This window comes from Oncorhynchus gorbuscha, linkage group LG12 (genome assembly GCF_021184085.1).
Source record: "Oncorhynchus gorbuscha isolate QuinsamMale2020 ecotype Even-year linkage group LG12, OgorEven_v1.0, whole genome shotgun sequence".
NCBI classification, from domain to species: domain Eukaryota; kingdom Metazoa; phylum Chordata; class Actinopteri; order Salmoniformes; family Salmonidae; genus Oncorhynchus; species Oncorhynchus gorbuscha.
Window position 1 is genome coordinate 70,060,502 of NC_060184.1, and position 21,190 is coordinate 70,081,691.

The following is a 21,190-nucleotide window of genomic DNA, read 5'->3' on the forward strand; positions in this document are numbered from 1 at the left end:
TGCTAACTGCCTTTGGACTGCCTGTTCTCCTGCCGTTTCCAGTCAGGTCAGTGACTCTGCTCCTCCTGATTTGTCCCTGGTTCCAGAAACATATCACAAGTCGGGTGAAGTATTCAGTAAACAGAAGGCTCTGTCCCTTCCTCCCCACCGACCTTATGACTGTGCGATTAATCTGTTTCCTGGAGCTGCCTTTCCCAAGGGACGGTTATACAGTATCTCTCGACCTGAACGTGAGGCCTTGGAGACCTACATCAAGGAGTCTCTAGCTGCAGGTCTCATTCGGCCCTCGTCATCACCTCTGGGAGCAGGATTTTTTTTTGTGAGCAAGAAGGATGGCTCTCTTCGACCGTGTATTGATTATCGGGGTTTGAATGATATTATGGTCAAGAACAAGTATCCCCTGCCCTTGATGAGCTCGGCTTTCGATTCTTTACAGGGTGCTACGTTTTTTATGAAGCTTGATTTACATAATGCTTATCATTTGGTTCGGATCAAAGAGGGGGACGAGTGGTTGACTGGGTTCAATACTCCGATGGGACATTTCGAGTACCAGGTGATGCCGTTTGGACTGACCAACGCTCCCGCTGTGTTCCAAAGTATGGTGAATGACGTTCTGAGAGATCCTCATCTTCTCGAAGGAGCTTTCTAGCCACGTTCAGCATGTCAAGCAGGTCCTGCAGCGGTTATTGGAGAACCGTCTGTTCGTGAAGGCTGAGAAGTGTGATTTTCACGCCCACACGACGTCCTTCCTCGGGTACATCATCTCCAGGGGAGAGATCAAGATGGACCAAGAGAAGGTTCGGGTGGTTCGGGATTGGGTCCAGCCCGGTACGAGATTGAAGCTCCAGAGATTCCTGGGATTTGCAGATTTTTATCGGAGGTTTATCCGTGATTACAGCCGGGTGGCCGCCCCTTTAACTGTACTGACGTCTTGCACCAGAAAGTTCTGTTGGTCTCCTGAGGCAGACCGAGCATTTCAAGATTTGAAGAGGCGATTCACCAACGCCCCGATTCTCTCTCAACCTGACACTTCCCGTCAGTTTGTTGTGGAGGTGGATGCGTCGAATGTGGGAGTGGGCGCCATCCTGTCCCAGCGTAGCTCCACTGACGGTAAACTCCATCCCTGCGCCTTCTACTCTTGTCGTCTTTCTCCAGCTGAAAGAAACTACGATGTGGGTAACCGGGAGCTTCTTGCTGTGAAGCTTGCCTTGGAGGAGTGGCGTCACTGGTTGGAGGGAGCGGAGCAACCGTTTGTGGTCTGGACTGACCACAAGAATCTGGCTTACGTGCAATCGGCTAAACGTCTCAACTCCCATCAGGCCCGATGGGTTTTGTTTTTTGGACGCTTCAATTTTTTCCTGACGTTCCGACCTGGGTCGAAAAACGGGAAGGCGGACGCCCTGTCCCAGATGTTCTCCAAGACGGAGGAGAGTGGGGCCAAGACTGAGATGATTCTTCCCCAGAACGTTGTCGTGGGAGCCGTTACATGGAGGATTGAGGAGGAGGTGATGGCGGCTCTTCGGACACAGCCCGGGCCCGGTAACGGTCCACCCGGTCGGTTGTTCGTGCCTGAGTCGGTTCGTTCTGCTGTCCTTCAGTGGTCCCACGCCAGCAAGATAGCTTGCCACCCTGGTGTTGCTCGGACTATGGCACTACTGCGCAGACGATTTTGGTGGCCTGCGCGAAGAAGATACCCGGAGGTTTGTTGCCGCTTGTCCTGTTTGTGCGCAGAATAAGAGTACCAATCGGGCCAGCTCTGGGCTTCTTCACCCCCTACCTATTCCCTGGCGACCTTGGTCGCATCTGTCACGGGGTTGCCCTCTTCTGTTGGTAACACGGTTATTCTGACCATTGTGGATAGATTCAGCAAGTTTGCCCACTTTGTTCCCCTCTCCAAGCTGCCTTCTGCCACTGAGATGTCCGAGATCCTGGTTAGGGAGGTGTTCAGGGTTCACGGGTTGCCCTGTGACATTGTTCCTGACCGTGGTCCTCAGTTTACCTCTGCTGTCTGGAAATCCTTCTGTTTGGCCATTGGAGCTACAGTCAGTCTCACATCTGCATTTCACCCCCAATCTAATGGTCAGGCGGAGAGAGCCAACCAGAAGATGGAGTCCACGCTGCGCTGTCTTGTTTGCTCTGATCCCACCTCTTGGTCCTCTCAATTACCCTGGGTCGAGTATGCTCATAATACTCTCCCTTCATCTGCCACTGGGATGTCTCCCTTCCAGTGCCTGTACGGTTACCAACCTCCCTTGTTTCCTTCTCAGGAGCGGAATCTCTCGGTTCCTTCTGTCCAGACCCACATTCGTCGTTGCCACCGCACCTGGCATCGGGCCAGGAAGGCCCTCCTTAAGGTTTCTGACCGGTATCAGATCCAGGCGAATCGTCGCCGTATTCCCGCCCCCGCTTATACCGTCGGAGATAGGGTTTGGTTTGCTACACGGGATCTTCCTCTACGGACTGAGTCGAGGAAACTGTCACCGAAGTTCAATGGATCGTTTGTAGTGGAGAAGATCATTAATCCTGTTGTGGTCCGACTCAAGTTGCCTGCTACACTAAGAGTACATCCCACCTTTCATGTCTCCTGCCTCAAGCCGGTTCTCCTCAGTCCTCTGTTGCCCCCTCCTCCTCGTCCTCCTCCTCCTCGGATGATCGGAGGTGGTCCTGTCTACAAGGCATCATGGACTCCAGACGGCGGGGTCGAGGGTTCCAGTATTTAGTGGATTGGGAAGGATATGGTCCTGAGGAGAGGAGTTGGATTCCTCGGCGTCAGATCCTTGACGATGACCTGCTTCGTGACTTTTACCGCCTCCACCCTGGCGCTCCGGGTAGTCCGCCCGGTGGCGTTCGTCGGAGGGGGGGGTACTGTCACGAATCCCGTTTCCTGAGTCTGGTTTTTGCCTGTGTTCTGTCCTGGAGTGTTTTTTCCGGCGTCCTGGAACGCACCCTGTCTGGTTGCCGGGCAATGTAGCCAGTTGGGAGTTCTGATTACCCGCACCTGTATCCCATTAGCTATCTGCACACCTAGTCCTGATCATCATCTCTCCTCTTCATAAGCCCGGACCTGACATCCATTCCCTGCTGGATCGTTAGCCATGAACAGTATGTTGTGCCATAGTATCAGCCTCAAGTTGGACGGAATTATTATTATTTTTTTTTTACACATTGCTTGCCTTAAACTTACCTCCGTTTGTTCTGTCTTCAGTTACTCACCCGGATCATTTACCCCATTTCCGCCTGGTCGGAGGAGGATTCCGCTACCCCATTGGATCCACCGATTTACTCCCATCAACTCACCACCGCTGCCCGCTACGCCACCTGGATATATCTACCCATTCACATTCACTTGTAAATAAATACTCACCTTCTTCCTACTCTCCTTGTCCTGGTCTGCTTCTGGGTTCGATTTTGAAAAAACGTGACAGAACGATCCGGCCAAGGATGAACCCAGCGGACCTGGACTCCGTTTGCCATGCCATTACCCAGCAGGGGAATGATACCCTAATATTAGATACCCTAATAGAAAATGACTCAAGTAAAAGTCAAAGTCACCCAGAAAAAAACTACTTGAGTAAAAGTCTAAAAGTATTTGGTTTTAAATATACTTAAATATCAAAGTAAATGTCATCACTAAAATATACTTAAGTATCAAAAGTAAAAGTACAAGTATGAATAATTTCAAATTCCTTATATTAAGTAAAGCAAAAGGCCACATTTTGTTGTTTTATTAATTTACGGAGAGCCAGGGGCACGCTCCAACACTCAGACACCATTTAGTGTTTGAAGCGTGTGTTTAGTGAGTCCGCCAGATCAGAGCCAGTAGGGATGACCAGGGATGTTCTCTTGATAAGTGTGTGAATTAGGCCATTTTCCTGTCCTGCTAAGCATTCAAAATGTGACGAGTATGTTTGGGTGTCAGGGATGTATGGAGTAAAAGTACATCATTTTCTTCAGGAATGTAGTGAAGTAAAGTAAAAGTTGTCAAAAATATAAATAGTAAAGTACAGATACCCCCCAAAACGATTTAAGTACTACTTTAAAGTATTTTTACTTAAGTATTTTACACCAATGGATGAATGCCAAGCGTCACATGTGGAAGAAACCGGTCACCATCCCTACGATGAAGCATGGTGGTGGCAGAATCATGCTGTGGGGATGTTTTTCAGAGGCAGGGATTGGGAGACTAGACAGGATCGAGGCAAAGATGGATGGAGCAAAGTACAGAGAGATCCTTGATGAAAACCTGCTCCGGAGCTCTAAGGACATCAGACTGGGGAGAACATTCACTTTCCAACAGGACAACGACCCTAAGCACAAAGCCAAGACAACGCAGGAATGGCTTTGGGACAAGTCTCTGAATGTTCTTGAGTGGCCCAGCCAAAGCCCAGACTTCAACCCGATCAAACATCTCTGGAGAGACTTGAAAATAGATGTGCAGCAACGCTCCCCATTCAACCTGACAGAGCTTGTTAGGATCTACAGAGAAGAATGGGAGCAACTCCACAAATACAGGTGTGCCAAGTTTGTAGAGTAATACCCAAGAAGACTCTAGGCTGTATTCACTGCCAAAGGTTCTTCAACAAAGTACTGAGTACTTATGTAAATGTTATATTTCAGTATTTTTTTATTAGCAAAAAAATCTAAAAACCTATTTTTGCTTTGTCATTATGGGGTACTGTGTGTAGACTGATGATGGGGGAAAAACATTTAATCAATTTTAGAATAAGGCTGTAACCTAACAAAATGTGAAAAAAGTTGAGAGGTCTGAATACTTTCCCAAGGCACTGTATATATAAAGTAGTAAAACAGTATGTAAACATGATTAAAGTTTCCATTGTTCAATGACTATGTACTGTACATAGGGCAGCAGTCTAATGTGCAGGGTAGAGTAGTGGACGTAATTCAATCAATGGGATTAAATCAGAGTTCCTGAAATGTTTTTGAAAAAACATCTGTTGGCAAAGAGACTACTATGGAAGAGTGAGTCAAGCTCTATTTATTGCATGACCTGTCATTTCTGCAAAATCCTAACAAGAGATGTTAGAGGGAGAAGACATTCTTGCACTTGTGGCTAACATATAGTTGCCCCTTATAATTGTTGTTATTCTCTTCACCTTTCCTGAGTATAATTTCCATGTCTTCCATCCAAGCTCTTTTATGAAATGCCACTAAGGTAGACTATGCACTTCAATCAGTAACCTTTCTCTATGGGCTCGGGAATATTATAGACATAACCAAATTGTGATTCATGTGTAATCAAACTGCCACAAATAAGTGCTTGCACACCATTTGTTTGTGCATATGGAACACAGTATCCGAATCTGCAAGTTATAAAGAGAGCATTTACAAGTTGCCCTACTCTCTGTGCAGCTTCAGTGCCATGCAGGCTGCAATGAAAACAACTGTTACCTACAAGTCATCTGTTCTGTCACCAACTGAAACCGGTTTTTCACCACTCCCCCTGTCCTTCCTTATCTATGCATTTTTCTTCCAAGCACATGCTGGAGCCAGGCAGGCCAACATCTTAGTTTGACAACTCGAATTACTGTAATTCATACACGTTCTTTAAACACAAAGTAAATTTATAGAACACAAAAAATTACAAAAAAATGAATAAAAAAATAAACTGTTAAATAGGCCCTATAGATGGAAAAAAAACCTGGCAGACAGTTCACAGCCAATGGAGTAAGTGCAGCATGTACTTGTCATCCCCCAAACAACCAACAGGTGTATAGTCAAGCACAGTGTAATTATAGTTTGTAGGCCAGCGTTAAATGGCCTGGTTCTTCAAGTTCAAACATGGTGACCCATATGCGTCGAGTGTTATCAACTTGTTCGACTCTTTTGCAGATATACGCTCGCGCGCGGCTCAGACCCGTCTGGAACTTGTTTTACAGAATGTGCGATGCTGAGGCCGCCTCACACACGGTGGAATCCACCCTTTTGTTGTTGTCGAAGTGGGGATGGTTGTTCCTTAGCAACGGGGTTGAAGCCTTGGTTACGTTCAATAAATAAGATCACACTCATTTTGCTGTGTTTTGTGAAAGCAGAAAGGCACACTCAGAATCGGTCATTTATTGGGATCTCTATGGGCACGCTGCCACTTTTGTCAACTGAAATACGCGCGTCCGCGCGCACACAAACTACTTTTTTTGACCGCAATGTAGGCTACAGTCTCTTGAAAGTCACAGTAATGAAATTGCGTGTCTTTTTAAAATTCCTATTTGAGTGTTTCAATGGAAGACCATAACGTTTGCGCAACCTAGATGTATAACATTTTCTTTTTTTTGTTACATGCAAGCACTTGATAAGAAAGAGTGATATATCACCCTAGGGGAGAGCCAACATGTTTGTGAATCAGGCAAGCATGCCCAGCAACTTGAAACTAAATGTGCTAATTGCTTGTCAATAGTTTGATTTGAATTTGAAAGAAAACAATTGATTGGATTAGTGGTGTAATGTAAATACTATTCATCTCAGGCTCATGATGCTGATACTGTGAGTAGTTCCTTCAGATAAGTGAATGGCACTGCAAGTGTGTGTGTGTGTGTGTTTGTGTGTGTGTGTGTGTGTGTGTGTGTGTGTGTGTGTGTGTGTGTGTGTGTTGTGTGTGTGTGTGTGTGTGTGTGTGTGTGTGTGTGTGTGTGTGTGTGTGTGTGTGTGTGTGTGTGTGTGTGTGTGTGTGTGTGTGTGTGTGTGTGTGTGTGTGTGTGTGTGTGTGTTAAACACTCAGGTCAGCATATTTTTTTATAAACCTAAATTGATGCACATAAACATTTTTAGCCTAAAATCGAACAGCTCCCCAATGACCATCTTTCTTTTACTTTAGCCTTGTGAAATATCTTAGGTATCTTCTGTGATTTTAGATATGCAAATACGCTCTCAGTCCCAAAATCAGATGTTTGCTAGAGGTTTTAAGAGCTCAAAAGTAGTCTACTGAGATGAGTCCACTTCCCATGCCATAGTGTAGATCTAGCTATATGCCTTATAGGAAATATAAGCACCATCTAATTTCCTTATTTTATTTGGTGTCCGTCTTTTTCATTCAGTTGGGTTTATTCGGCACATGTGGACGCAAAGCCTAGAGAGTTTAGCTTTACTAGAATTTCTTGTGATCAATATTCAGATCAAATTGCAAAGTGTCCCTGAGAATAATGTGATGTCAACAAATGACAGCCCATGTAGCATCCTTATTTACGTTCCTAAAGCGTCACTTTTTGTTTGGCAATTATGGAGAAGAGTTGGGGTGCAAATATGCTGGTGTGACCAAACATGTTGATGATTGTCACACACTTCTAATCAAATTAAGTTTAGGTTGGATCTAATCAACTGACGGAAGTCACAATGACTAATCTCTCTTTGGGCTAGGCCTATCGTCTTAGCCTGGTCCCAGATCTGTTTGTGCTCTTTCCAACTCCATTGCTGTCCTTATCAAGTCATACCCACCAAAATATCACATTTACTCGTCAGTGCATTTGTCCTTACTGAAAGTAGTTTGTCTAGATTAATTTAGATATAATAATTACACAAAATGCTCGAAAAGTTGGAAATACTAGCAATGTAGCCAAATATCGGACTCCATCTCAATGTGGCCCAGACAGTGTGAATCAGGGCTGCGTAGGCTCCTACCAGCTGAGTTGCATAGAGGGGAGGGAAATGCTTCTCGGCCAGTGGTTGATGAGCATAGGCGCGGGGAGGGGTCTGTATCCAGAGATGAGGGCTTGGAGGAATGTGGGAGTACGCAGGCACCAGTTGAAACTAAATGCAACTATTGAAACTAGTTAAATACTGGTTGCTTGTGAATCAATCACTGCGTCCTGTATCTACTTAAACATAATTCAATAATCACACCCATTTTTAAATGATAGGTGTGTAAATGTAGATCAACAACCAAGTTCTAGAACTTTAAAGGGCTTGAGTTTCCTCCGCGTGCACTTCCTCTCTCAGAGTTTTATGTTGAGGGTACCACGCAGTCATTGGTACCACGCCGCTCGATAAAACGTTTTGCTCTTTTGAGACCCCTCCTGTAGAGATGCTTACTGGCTCAAGTCTAGTGGCAGCAGCCTCAGTAACACGTCCCCTTGGAGACTAGCAGGAGCAACACGTGATGCGTCTTACTTATCAGGTTTAGGGGAGAGGAGAGAGCAGCGCTTTGGGGACGGCCAGAGAGGAAAGCGAAATAAGTGTTTTCCTCTCGTCTCTCAACTCTTTCTTCCTCTTTAGGAATTTGGAAGAAAGAGAGGGGAACAAAGTTGTCTAACTTTGCACATCCTCAGTAACGCCATTTTGATTCCTCTCCGGAACAACTTTGCAGCTTCTTTTTTTTTTCTTAGCCCATCATCACCATTCACCATCATCAGTATGTCTCGGCGCAAGCAGCCCAACCCCAACAAAGTCGAACGTAAGTACCTAGCTCCTCGGCGTATTCTCTTAAGTCTGCCTTATTTGTCTGGTTTAGTCGATATGCGATGGTAATTGAGTGTTTGGCGAAGTTTACTGTTGTTGTGACATAAAGTTGTTAAAGTTCGAAAGGAGATGTGGATAGGATAGTTTTCGCAACTCCCATTTGCTTCCTACTTTCGCTAAGGACCTGATGCTCATCATGAGCGGTGGAATGTCTCTTCCTTATATTATTATTTGTGACCAGCGAAGTTTAGTTAGCTACTCATTCCCTCTTTATATCAACATTAATTGTTGGAGCTCTGACCCCCCCCCCCTGGGTAAAGTGTTTTTAATGATGGGGGTTCGAGGAGGTTCAAAGTCTGCTAGCTAACTAGCCGCCTGTTGCTGCACTCGAGCATCCATATCTTCAGTGCACTTTGATCGAAGCCTAGCTACAGCTTAGTGGCCATGTGTCGGTATAGCTAGCTACATTTTGACCTTGCAGAGACGTTTACGAAACTTATTTGTTTTTCAACAGTAGTCTGTCTGTCTGTATGTTAAAATCGTACAATTCAATGATTCGACACGATTCCATCTTTAATTGTTTATTAAATAAACCGAAGCAGTTCTTCCTACTCATCATGAAGCGTGATATCCTACTAGTCTATAGTTTTCCTCATTCATCATTACGAGAATAAACACCTCTATCAGTATTTCTCACTTTTTTTGAACGTTCTTTAATTATTATAATAGACTTTATGAAAATGAATTTATTTCGCATCATCTACAACGAGAATGATGCTAAATGCATGGTTGATGTATACAGTGTTTATTTGGGATCATTCATGGGTATGTTTTTAATTTGTAGCTCTTTTAGACGCTCAAAAGTGATGAATTGATGCGTTTCACTCCTGGGGAACTGCAACGTAGCGCGACCTGGTTAGATAATGGTTGCTAGGCATTTTTCCCCTTCTTTTTGCCTTCGTCCCTTGGTCTCGTTGACTGCTGTGCGCATAGAACAGCATTGGGTAAAAGTGTAACTTTGTGTCTACATTGTTGTTTTGTTTACACTACGTTGTCTGGCGATGGAGAGATGATCTGTTGATATTTGCACTGTCGACTATTTTGTCGGTGGTTGAAAATTAGAAGCAACACGGTTTTGGAGCTTGCTGGTCGATGTTCCTCTTCTCTCGAGCTCTCTGACCACTTGGAAGGAGACAGGGAGGAGAGTGCCGATCCGGATGAGCAGTTCGCATTCCATTACGAAATTCTACACTGTAGACGAGTAGGCCTACGGCGACAGTCGGATCAAACGCAGTCATTTCGCTGTAGGGAAATTCACCATCCAATTCAGTACTCTCGAACAAAGATGTTAGGTGAATTTGAGATGAAGAAATAGGGTACTGAAAGGTTAAATGTGCGGTGAAACTAACGACTCAAACCAAGGCATGACCGGAAGATGATGATGATGATGTGAGGGTGGGGGTGGGGTAAGCATGTATTGAGGGGGGGTTTATATAGGAAAGAGACATAACATTTGTTTAAAAAAAAGTTGTTTTTCTGTGGTACAGAAAGATGATGATGAGCCTGTCCTGGTTTAGGCCCTGCAGTCACAGTAAAGTGTATATTAAATAGTAGACTGGATAAGAGGAAGATGCTCTTGCACTGCCAAGAAGACAGTTTTTTTGGAATAATAATGTAATCATCCTTCAAATGATCACGCTCTGTTTGGAGGACATTATATAAATGATGTGGTTGAATAAATACATGATGAACCGTTTAATTTGACCAGCTATTTTCTATTGAATTCTGAGCCTAGAGATAGTTGATCAACGTGGAACCACACTTAAGTAGAGGATGTCCCCTTTGTATGTCCTCAGCTCTCCACCCTCCACAAAGTCTCCAAATCCACTGCATTATTGGTACTCATGACTCTCGTGTGTTGACAAAATAGACTCGCTATGGGTCTCCGTTTATACAAGGAAGTCACTTTGAACAGTTTTCAATTCTTGGTGTGGGATGCTCTGAGTGCAAAAATGATGTTTCATTTAATATGATGTGGACCAGTTGTAGCCTAGTTATACACCTCGGAAGTCTAAATGGATATTTGTGGTTTAAGCTGTTGGTTGTACTTGGATCTTACTCAATTAAGATCTTACTCTCTGTCTTACACTCCTAGGTAGAAATGGCAATTGTTTGACTTCCTGCCATCTTGTGATGTTTCGTCTCTGCAATTCGATGTGATAGTTAAAACATATCCATGCCTATATCTTTAATGTAATGATTTCTGTTTGTTTGTTTGTTTTGTCTTAGGCATAAATGGTTTTAATAATAAACAAATATGCTACTCAAGGGAATGATTAAGCCTTCAACTAAACATGTGATTATGTCCAGATGTGAAACGGGGCATTCTGTAGCATCACTAAAGTGATAACACAAGTTTTTAGGAGTTTGGATGAACTAAAAGGAGAATAATTTAATCTTATATGTTCTTTGACGAAAAGTCAGTTGATCAACGTTCCTCTCATTGAGGTTTGGGCCAGACGAGGATGCTGAGGGAGGTAATTAAGAGCCTTCAACCCCCTTGGGTCCCTTATGCTCTCATTAGCCTGCCATTTAGCCTAATAAGACCCCATCCATCCTCTAAAGACACCGACTTAAACACAGTGTCCCCTGATGGCAAGCCGACAGGCAAGTCCCTTCAACAATGCAGAGCATTGGTATTAGGTCCTCACTGGCTCCCCTCGTCTTTATCGCCTCTCATTTAGCTGTTAACCGGTTGTTGTTCACTGAGGCTAAATCAATGGAATAGGAGGGGGGTGTATGGGGCGAACCACCCAGAACACGCTGAAGGTCTCGGGTCAAAATAAAAAAATGAAGACACTTCTTCTTCTTACCTCTCTTCCTGATGGAGATGGGTTGTGGTTTCCCCAAGGGTACAGATGGGCTGGCCCTTTGGCTCCCCTTTGGCCCCCAGGGCTATTTTTAACCCGCCTTTTTTAGATAAGATTAGGTTCCATCCCGCGGCCGGCAGGGCGTGGAGGGGACATAGGGACTCTACTTGTAGATGTAAGAGGAAAGAGGGAACCTGAGGAAGATGGTTTCCAAAATGGAATCCAAGCTTAGGGTTCGGCCTCGCTGTGTCACCTCACCCCTCCTCCTCCCGAACCTTCCTTGCTTAGGACTTACAACCTCAAATGTATGTTACTGCTAAATGCTACATGGCAAATTGAAGTAATTCATAACATGTTTATTTGGTATTTTTCCTCTTTGATTATGCCGTAGTTATTACTAAGCATTGACTCCTAGTTTAAAACATGAGAATGCACACATTTAATTTAGGCTAGACATGCTGTATTGCATCTTGTAATATGTGCGGCATACCCAACATTATTGATGTCTTGATGGAATGAGGCTCAAGGTACGTGTGGGTGCTTTAATGAGGATGCGGTAACACAGCCAAGTGAGATGGCGGAAATTTGAGAAGTGGACGGAACAGCTAAGTAGGACAGTGTCGGTGCTGACATTGTGTGCACGTAGGCTGCTTTAAACTGAGGTTTTCATTGGGACCGAGTAAGGGATGGAGTTCTTTTACAGGTGTGTGAATGTAAGCTGCAACTAACAAACACACATGGAGGGACCTTAACAGTAGACATTACAATATGTCCCTGGGGTGAGTCCATGGTTAGCCCCCTTTATCCTGGCTGTGGTCTAGGACCCAGTGTAAATATAGGCCTAGTTGTGAGGCTCAATGATATTTGTAGGCACAGTCACACATTTGTGGTAGAAGCCCCAAATCTAGATTAATACCACTGGCTTTTTATAGGCGACACTTGGCTGCACAGCTAATGTGCAAAGTAGGTCCTAATGTTTAGGGGCCTGTCTCTTAACGTACTATTGGATCACGTTGTTGGATTTGGGAAACAATTTGATTAATTGATTGCTGCCAGGACAACTCCTTCAACCAACTACGAGAAAATCCATGCCATCCGTCCTACATTGGTGAACATGATCTCGGTTGGATGAATGGATGTTTTATTTGTTATGGGAAATGAGTGACCTATTTAACCAGCATCGCTTGCCATAACAACCAAGTAGAACCTTTATTGTCCTATAGTTCTCCTCTTTCTCCTCGGCCCACAGAAGTGTGTTGTTAATATTGGCCAAGTCATCCATCTCACAGGGTGTGTTCAGGGTCTAACTGATAAGCTGCAGGGAGAGCGGGAACGCTGCACCAGGGTGATGTCGGCCCTGTCTCAGTGCAGAGCCCTACGTGTCCTTTATCCCTTGGCACAGCTCTGAGTTGTCACTATACATGTTGTTCCCCCCCCCCCACACACACACACACCACCAACATACACCCTTCCCAGCCACACAGGCCACCACCAGCCTCCAGCACAGGCTGCAAATAAAGCAGGTATTTACCTCGGGTTCAAAGTCTAACTTGACGGCTGTGCCACTGATGTGAAAGAATGCCACAAGGGGGAGGGGAGAGGAGAGGGAGAGAGAGGCTAGAAAATGGAGACTGCAGCAGCACCTGGGGTGAGGAGGGGTGAAGCATGGGGGAGACAGGAAGTGAAACTGCCTCCTCTCCGAAGTGGTGGGGGAAGAGATGGAGGAAGTGGAACAACAATGGCTCCGCTCTCCAGAGTTGTCCCCTCCTCTCCTCAGTCAGCCTGTTTCCAAGCAACTCACTCCATCGTACGAAGGAGACATAAAGTTTGGTCTTGTTGTGTTTACAATACTTTATTTGAGTTGTAGTGGAGGTAGGGGAATCTTTATATAGTTCCATTATCCTCTGTTTACTCACAAAATATTCCTTCCATGGAGTGGATTGTCTTCCGAGCTGTGGTTTGAGTGTTACTTTTAGCCTCTAGCAGCCATCTCTAAACTGTGTTGGCTGTCTCGGAGAGGAAAGGGTTAATGAGAGAGGGAGGGGGAGGGAGGGAGAGAGAGAGAGAGCTGAATGGAGAGTGCGCAGTAAGAATGTCTCCCGCTCTTGCTCTCCCTCACCCTTTTCTTCCTCCTTGCTCTGTCTCTACTTCCCTCTCTCCCTTTTCTGCCTCCTTGCTCTGTCTCTACATCTCTCTCTCACACTCTCTCGTCTAGCCCCACATCGCTCCCTCCCTCCCTGTCTTTCATGCTGACTAAACAGTTTTGTCAGCTGGCAGTTGCTCGCAGGCTGAGGATTTGAGATAGCTTCTGGAGGTTGGAGGGGGAGGGGGAGGGGGTGGTACTCACAGGCAGCACTTGTTGCTCACTGGAGCTAGACAGGGGAGGGAGGAGGGAGGGAGGAACAGAGGGAGAGGAAAAAGTGCATAAGGCAAACAGCATGGTCCAACCAGTTTTGTGTATGAGAGAGAGAGAGAGCTGGGAAGAGAAGAGAACATGAAAATATAACATACTTAGGTTATGTTGATTTTATCAACACATAGCCAGATTGAAGTTACCGCAAATAAAAGTTTTTGAACTTGTGGAGGTAAATATTCAGGAAAACTGTCTTTTTTAATGCCACCTAATATTGTGTTTTCAGAATGTAAATAGGTGTGTCGAGAAAAGTATTCAAATGGATGGACCTAGAATAAGTGACATCTGTTCAAACGTTGGTATTGATTGGTGATTGGTATGTCTGCAGGACTAGAGAGATGCCTGGACGGACACAGCCTAGTCCTACCACATAGTAGGTTGCCTCCTCCTTCGGTCGTCCTGCCCCGTTAGTCCCTACCTTGCCCCTGCCCCTGGCTAGGTACGGTGGATTTTCCACATCTGACGCTTTTGAGGGACACATTTGGAATTGTTTTTTCGAGAGAGGACTCTGTTAGATAGATAGTCTGTCTATCTCAGACGGTCTGTTAGCCACGCGGAGACAGTAAATTTAGAAGGATGAGCTGTTCTAATGACACCCCACCTGAGTAGTGCATGCTGGGCAATATTGCCAGTGATGTCAGAGGTGACTCTGCCAATGGGTGGCCGACATGCTAATAGCTTTCAGAGGCTTCATCCTGAATGTCGAGAAGAGCCATTTCCTGCAGTTTCATATTTTTCTACCATGTATTACTTTTAGCCAACACTTCCAAACCTCGAGTAGGCCTAAACTTTGTGTTATGTAGGCCTAAACTTTGTGTTATGTGGTTTCTGGTGTATAGGAGCTTTTTAGAATAGAATTGCACGACAATAATCACATTTCCTTTGCATTTGAATTGTTAAACCCAACTCTACCAAGGTAATCCCTATTAATCCGGCTAGGTTGGCCCCACGTAAATGCCTCTTCAAAAGGGCATCCTTGGAAGAAACACTGAGCCACCACTTCCTTTTCCCATTCCCACAGTGTATATGATGTGGTCACCACCTTACACACACACTCTAGCCGTCCTCCCCCTCATCAGGTACCATTGTTTGTTCTACAAACACACAGGACACGCCTCATCTCCATAGAGACCAGTGCACAGGCCCCCAGACCTGTTGTTTGTCGCTCCTCCTTGGCCACGGAAATACATACCCCCCCCCACACACACACACATACACATATACACACACCATAGAAAGCATCCCTTAGCAAAGCCTCATTAGAGGTGGGGGAGGTCCTAGTGTAGGAGGAGACAGGAGTGGGCGGGGGCTAGGGATTGGGGGCTCCACTCTACTGATAAGGTTCAATTAAGTCTCCCCCTCTCTCTTTCTCTCTCTCTCTGTCTGCATGACAACATAGGATACAATCCTTGGTCTTCCTGTTTGAAATGATTCAGCACCTTTAAGTAGTTTTCAACTAGGCCTACATAAAACAACACATTATTTGTCTAAATGCCTTCTCATTCTTTATGTGAATAGTGGCCTATTTTTTTGTTTTGTTTGGAGGATGCCCAGAAGTTAAGTTGACTGTTTACTTTTTTCTTAAAAAAAAACATTTTCAAGAGAGAAAAAAGTGTAACTTTCATTCTCACTGACTGGATGGACTCCTGTTTTGAGTTTCCATTTTTCTTTTGAAGTTCCCTCCTGTTTCTAGACATGCTAATACCATCAGCCGTGAGACGCAGACAAACCACTGATTTTACAAGATGGGGGTAATCTCTGTGACGATGGTTACACACGTAACACTGTGTCATGCAGTTCCACACTGGACCACACCGGTTCTGCCTGCTTGTCTCTCACATCAGGTTATAGGACAGGGATTGGATCATCAACTAGATTCAGCCGCTGGCCAATTTCTTTTCCCTTCTTCGGTGGATGTTTGGGGGGCCAGAACATATACTGAACAAAAATATAAACGAAACATGCAACAATGTCAAAGATTTTACTCAGTTACAGTTCATATGAGGAAATCAGTCCATTGAAATAAATTCATTAGGCCCTAATCTATGGATTTCACATGACAGGGCAGGCCATGGGTGGGCCTGGGAGGTCATAGGCCCACCCATTTGGGAGACTGGCCCACCCACTGGAGAGCAAGGCCCAGTCAATCAGAATTAATTTAAAAAAAATTACAGACAGAAACACTCGTCAGTTTCATCAGCTGTCCGGGTGGCTGGTCTCAGATGACCCCGCAGGTGAAGAAGCCGGATGTGGAGGTGCTAGGCTACCGCGGTCTGTGGTTTTGAGGCCAGTTGCATTCTCTCAGTTGCCAAATTCTCTGAAACGACTTTGGATGCGGCTTATGAAATGAACATTCAATTCTCTGGTAACAGCTCTGGCAGTCAGTTGCACGCTCCAAAACTTGAGACATCTGTGGCTTTTTATTGTCCGCAGCACAAGGTGCACCTGTGTAATGATCATGCTGTTTAATCTGCTTCTTGATATTCCACACCTGTCCGGTGGATGGATTATATTGATAAAGGAAAAATGCTCACTAACATGGATATAAAGACATTTGTGCACAAAATTAGCTAGAAATAAGCATTTTGTCTGTATGTAAAATTGTGGGAATCTTTTATTTCATCTCATGATCCATGGGACCAACACTTTACCTGTTGCGTTTATGTTTTTGTTCAGTATAATTGCAAATAATTTGTAAACTGCAAATTGACTACAAGAAGCCCAAACAGATAAAATATTTCACAAAAATAAAATCTTTCAAACCTTGCTTACATTTGTATACGATCACGTGTTTCTCTATTGTGCGTGGGAATACTTCGGAACAGATGTCCAAAATTGAAATTACTTGGAGCTGTTTTCCTGTTCTTTTAAGTCTTTTATGTCCAACAATGAAAATTAAAAAACATACTCTGTATATAATTTCTGCTATGAAAACTTGGCGTTCAGTTGGGAACCCTGTTATAGCTCAACCCCTCCCTACCTGCTTCTCTCTTACATTATAGAAGAAAACACTGTCATGAAAAAAGAAATTGACTGATCAGATTAAATGTTTTGTTTAGAGCCAACTTTAAGATTGGACAATGGATAAAGTTTCCCACTGTTTCCAAAATACCTCCTATGTCCTGAGCAGAGATGGTGTGGAGGAGTGCAACGGGGGGGGCTGCTTAGTTGGGGGATGGAGAAGAGAGGGAGAGGGTGGGTGCTTAGTTGGGGGATGGAGAAGAGAGGGAGAGGGTGGGTGCTTAGTTGGGGGATGCAGAAGAGAGGGAGAGGTTGGTGCTTAGTTGGGGGATGGAGAAGAGAGGGAGAGGGTGGGTGCTTAGTTGGGGGATGGAGAAGAGAGGGAGAGGGTGGGTGCTTAGTTGGGGGATGGAGAAGAGAGGGAGAGGGTGGGTGCTTAGTTGGGGGATGCAGAAGAGAGGGAGAGGGTGGTGCTTAGTTGGGGGATGGAGAAGAGAGGGAGAGGGTGGGTGCTTAGTTGGGGGATGGGGAGGAGAGGGGAGGTGTGTCCTCCCAGTTGAGCTGAAGTTAACACTACACTGTCATCCTTCCCCCACCTCCCATCTCCAACACCCGTAGCAATCCTCCTCTCCAGCTCCCCCTTGGGAGTCTAGTTGATGGGATAGACCAGGCTCTCTCTTGACAAGCCCCGGAGGCAGGACACACAAAGACAGAAACACAGCCCTTTCTCTGGGTTGAAACCTGGCCTTTTCTCCCCTACCCCCCACAACAGGAGCAGCTCCCAAACAATGGAGGGACCTACCTTAAACCCTGCCCAAACAACACCGGTGATGCATACAGGCTGCACAGCCGCCACCCATCTCACAGCAGGCGTACACACTCACGCAACAACACAGGACCACCTCTGCCCCACAGTTAACCCTTTCAACCACCCAGGGGAATGTTTTCTCTCTCCCAAAAATAACACGTCAATGATAAACTTTTTAGTTCCCCCCCTTGAGCAAAAGTTAGTTTTAATTTCGGTGAAAATATTCTGTTGGTCGAAGTTTTACCAGCAAAGTTATTTGTTACACCCTTTATCATCCTCCCCCTTCCCCCCACCACTCTCCTGAGCTGTGCTCTTCCCAGCATCCTCGCTGTGGCGCAAGTTCGTGGCGCCTCCTTCAAAGGGGCATTATCATCATTATCATTAACCAGACAGTCAGTCTGGTTAAAGGTCGCCCACCCCCCAGGTAAACCAGTGGAAAGAATTATAAACCCCATCCAAGGAGAACAGTAAACATCTTTCCCAGCTCTAGCAGGCATTGGTAAGCAGGTGAAAACCAGGTTACGGCTCCCCTTCGAAAGAGCAGCAGCATCAGGACAAAAGAGAAGACTTTGACCCCTTTATGTAACCACTTGCAACTGAGCAGAGTGCACTCCCTAATCTACTAGGTATTGAACAGGCTTTGAGATGCATGAGGAGAATGGAATCTTTTCCAGTGGCCAGGTTCATCTTTCTCCATCATTCATTCTTCCATACAATGTCTACCTACAAACACGTTGCCTGTTTGTCATCAAATACTGCAGAAAGGTGAGCCGCGAAACCACGAAACATCCCAACTTTAACCTCAGCCCTCAAGACCGTGCCTGGAAGATGATGCTGTTCCAGGTCTGTTCTGTCTAGATCTGTCTCCACTTCGACACTGTTCTTATCTGTTCCTGAGCAAGGTCGCCAAGTTTGTAATGCAATGACTCCGTCAGTCCCCCAGTGTTGAAGACTGTAACAGTGCAGCAAGGCCCCAGAGACTAGTGTTATGCTTATTGAGCTCTCTAATGACACTACTGGAGACTCAGAGTGAAGATAGACTCCAATGATGACAATTAAAGGCCCCTAAGGAATCAGATTAGCATACGCCTGCACTGCCATTTGGTTGGTTTTGTCATAGATTTTTGGTGGGGACTTACTGAATTAGCATTATTTGATGTAAAAAAATTTCAAGAATAAGACCTTAATACTTACCTCTTGTAAGATGACAAAGTTGGTTTGCTTCTCACAGCTGTACTTTCAGTGCGATGTTTTAGTTTTTATGAATCTCGACTCTATCATCTTCTAAAAGTGTATGCTGGTTGAGATGCCTTTAGTGAGGCCTGACTAAGTAGAATAGCATGCCACCAGAGGCATTTTGAGAGGATGGAGGGACGGTGTCAGGGATAAATAGAACTCAGAGGGGGGAAATAATCCCCGTCCCTTCTCATTTCATCCGTTGCTGAGGAAATGGGCCATCCCACAAGTCTGCAAAGTCTTTTGGACTTCCCCCGAACAGGAAATGGTGGATACTGGATGTTGTTTCAGGTTTTCATAATTATGATAAGCGCTGTGTGCAGCATTAGGGGAATTGTTGTCAGAAGACGAGGGAAATAAACTGGTGACAGTCAGAAGCCCAAGATTTGCTTCAGAGAGAAGTAGGCCTAGTTCACAAAGAGAATCATCTAAATTTAGTCAAAGTTTATCCTTCTGGCACTCCCTAAGCCAGCACTTCTATCCCAGTAAACATTAACTTTTTTATCAGGCCGTGTTCGACGAGGAGGCACTTTGCTCGGAGCCTTGAGAGGCAGGCTTCAAAGGAGGAGTTTCCTAGATGCTGGCAGGCGATGCTAGCTGTCCAGTATCACTATTAAACACATGGGAAGCAGAGCTTGCTGTCTTTGTAACTTGCCATTACTGCCCATTCTCCACCTCCCATTTGGTGGGGGGGGGTTGACTTTTAACACTTTCAGCCCCAGAGAGTATTTTAAAACTCCCAGAGGGGGGGAGAGAGAGAGAGAGAGAGAGAGAGAGAGAGAGAGAGAGAGAGAGAGAGAGAGAGAGAGAGAGAGAGAGAGAGAGAGAGAGAGAGAGAGAGAGAGAGAGAGAGAGAGAGAGAGAGAGAGAGAGAGAGAGAGAGAGAGAGAGAGAGAGAGAGAGAGAGAGAGAGAGAGAGAGAGAGAGAGAGAGAGAGGAAATTGTTCTGTGGGACCCCCAAAAATCTCTGCTCTATGTGAAGTTACAGCATCTCCACCCTCATCACATCCCACCCTCCAGATGAATCACTCCCTTGTAGGAGCCCATGTCCTCAGGCTGTAAGGCAGGCAGAGAACCCATGAAGAGAGAGCCCAGCGCAGCTGGAAGAAAGAAAAAAAACACAATGTGACTCTTATTTCAGAGGAGAGGGGGTGGAGGAGAGGGGTGGAGGGAGAGTAGTAGTAGAGGAGAGGGGTGGAGGAGAGGGGTGGAGGAGAGGGGTGGAGGAGAGGGGTGGAGGAGAGGGGTGGAGGGGTAGAGGAGAGGGGTGGAGGAGAGGGGTGGAGGAGAAGGGTGGAGGGGTGGAGGAGAGGGGTGGAGGAGAGTAGTGGAGGAGAGGGTGGAGGAGAGGGGTGGAGGAGAGGGGTGGAGGAGATGGAGGAGAGGAGAGGGGTGGAGGAGAGGGGTGGAGGAGTGGAGAGAGGGGTGGAGGAGAGGGGTGGAGGAGAGTAGTAGAGAGGGGTGGAGGAGAGGGGTGGAGGAGAGGGATGGAGGAGAAGGGTGGAGGAGAAGGGTGGAGGAGAGTAGTAGAGGAGAGGGGTGGAGGAGAGTAGTAGAGGAGAGGGGTGGAGGAGAAGGGGGAGAGAGGCAGGCAGGACATGGTGTGATGGTGCTGCTGGCGGAGTTGTTTCAGTGTAGCTGAGAGGAACGGTGCTGTGCTGCACGGCCGGCCTCATACCCCCGGAGGCTCCATGGATAACCCCCCCGCTGCTCAGAGTTGTGAAAGTTGGGAGAGCACCCCCCCACCTGCCCGATGTCATTCACGTGTGCGGCCCGGGCAAACAGCTGGCTGCGGAGTCCCTGATTGGCCTGAGGCAGAAAGCAAGGTGGGCGGTGCCCATGTGGATGGGAGGGGCGTAGATACTGGGCTGCTCAGGGGGCGGTTGCGAGCCGGTGCCGGCAAACAGTTGGCTGATGTTGTGTGGCCTTGTACTTTGGCCTGAATCCTCACTGTGGAGTGTTATGTCATGTAACATCAAGAGGAGTGACGCCGAAGAAAGGGAAGGATGGGGGTTAGGGGTTGGAGGGGGGTTAGGGGTTGGAGGGAGGGGGTTAGGGGTTGGAGGGAGGGAGGGAGGGGGTTAGGGGTTGGTGGATGGGGGTTAGGGGTTGGCGGGCAGGGGTCAGGGGTTGGAGGATGGGGGTTAGGGGTTGGAGGATGGGGTTTAGGGGTTAGAGGTTGGAGGAAGGGAGGGGACACACTGCATGGTGATCCATGTAGAAAGACAGATAGATACAGTAGCTGGTGGTACCACTGCTGAGCTGATCCATCTAGTGTCACACACACACACACACACACACACACACACACACACACACACACACACACACACACACACACACACACACACACACACACACACACACACACACACACACACACACACACACACACACACACACACACACACACACACACACACACAGGTAGTCCTCTACAAGGGGGAGGGAAGAAAAGGTCTTGACAGCCACAAATCATGTGTGGTCAGTAGATGT

General features: G+C 46.2%; 1 protein-coding gene across 1 annotated transcript in view; it reads left to right on the forward strand.

Annotated features, from left to right (window-relative positions):
* The first annotated feature begins 8,108 nt into the window (after window positions 1–8,108).
* Window positions 8,109–21,190, forward strand: part of LOC123991342 (ras-responsive element-binding protein 1-like) — a 70,764-nt gene continuing 57,682 nt past the window's right edge. Inside the window, 1 exon segment of the mRNA XM_046292842.1 lies at window positions 8,109–8,401. Within this exon segment, the coding sequence (XP_046148798.1) occupies window positions 8,362–8,401 (40 nt within the window). The 5' untranslated portion in view covers window positions 8,109–8,361.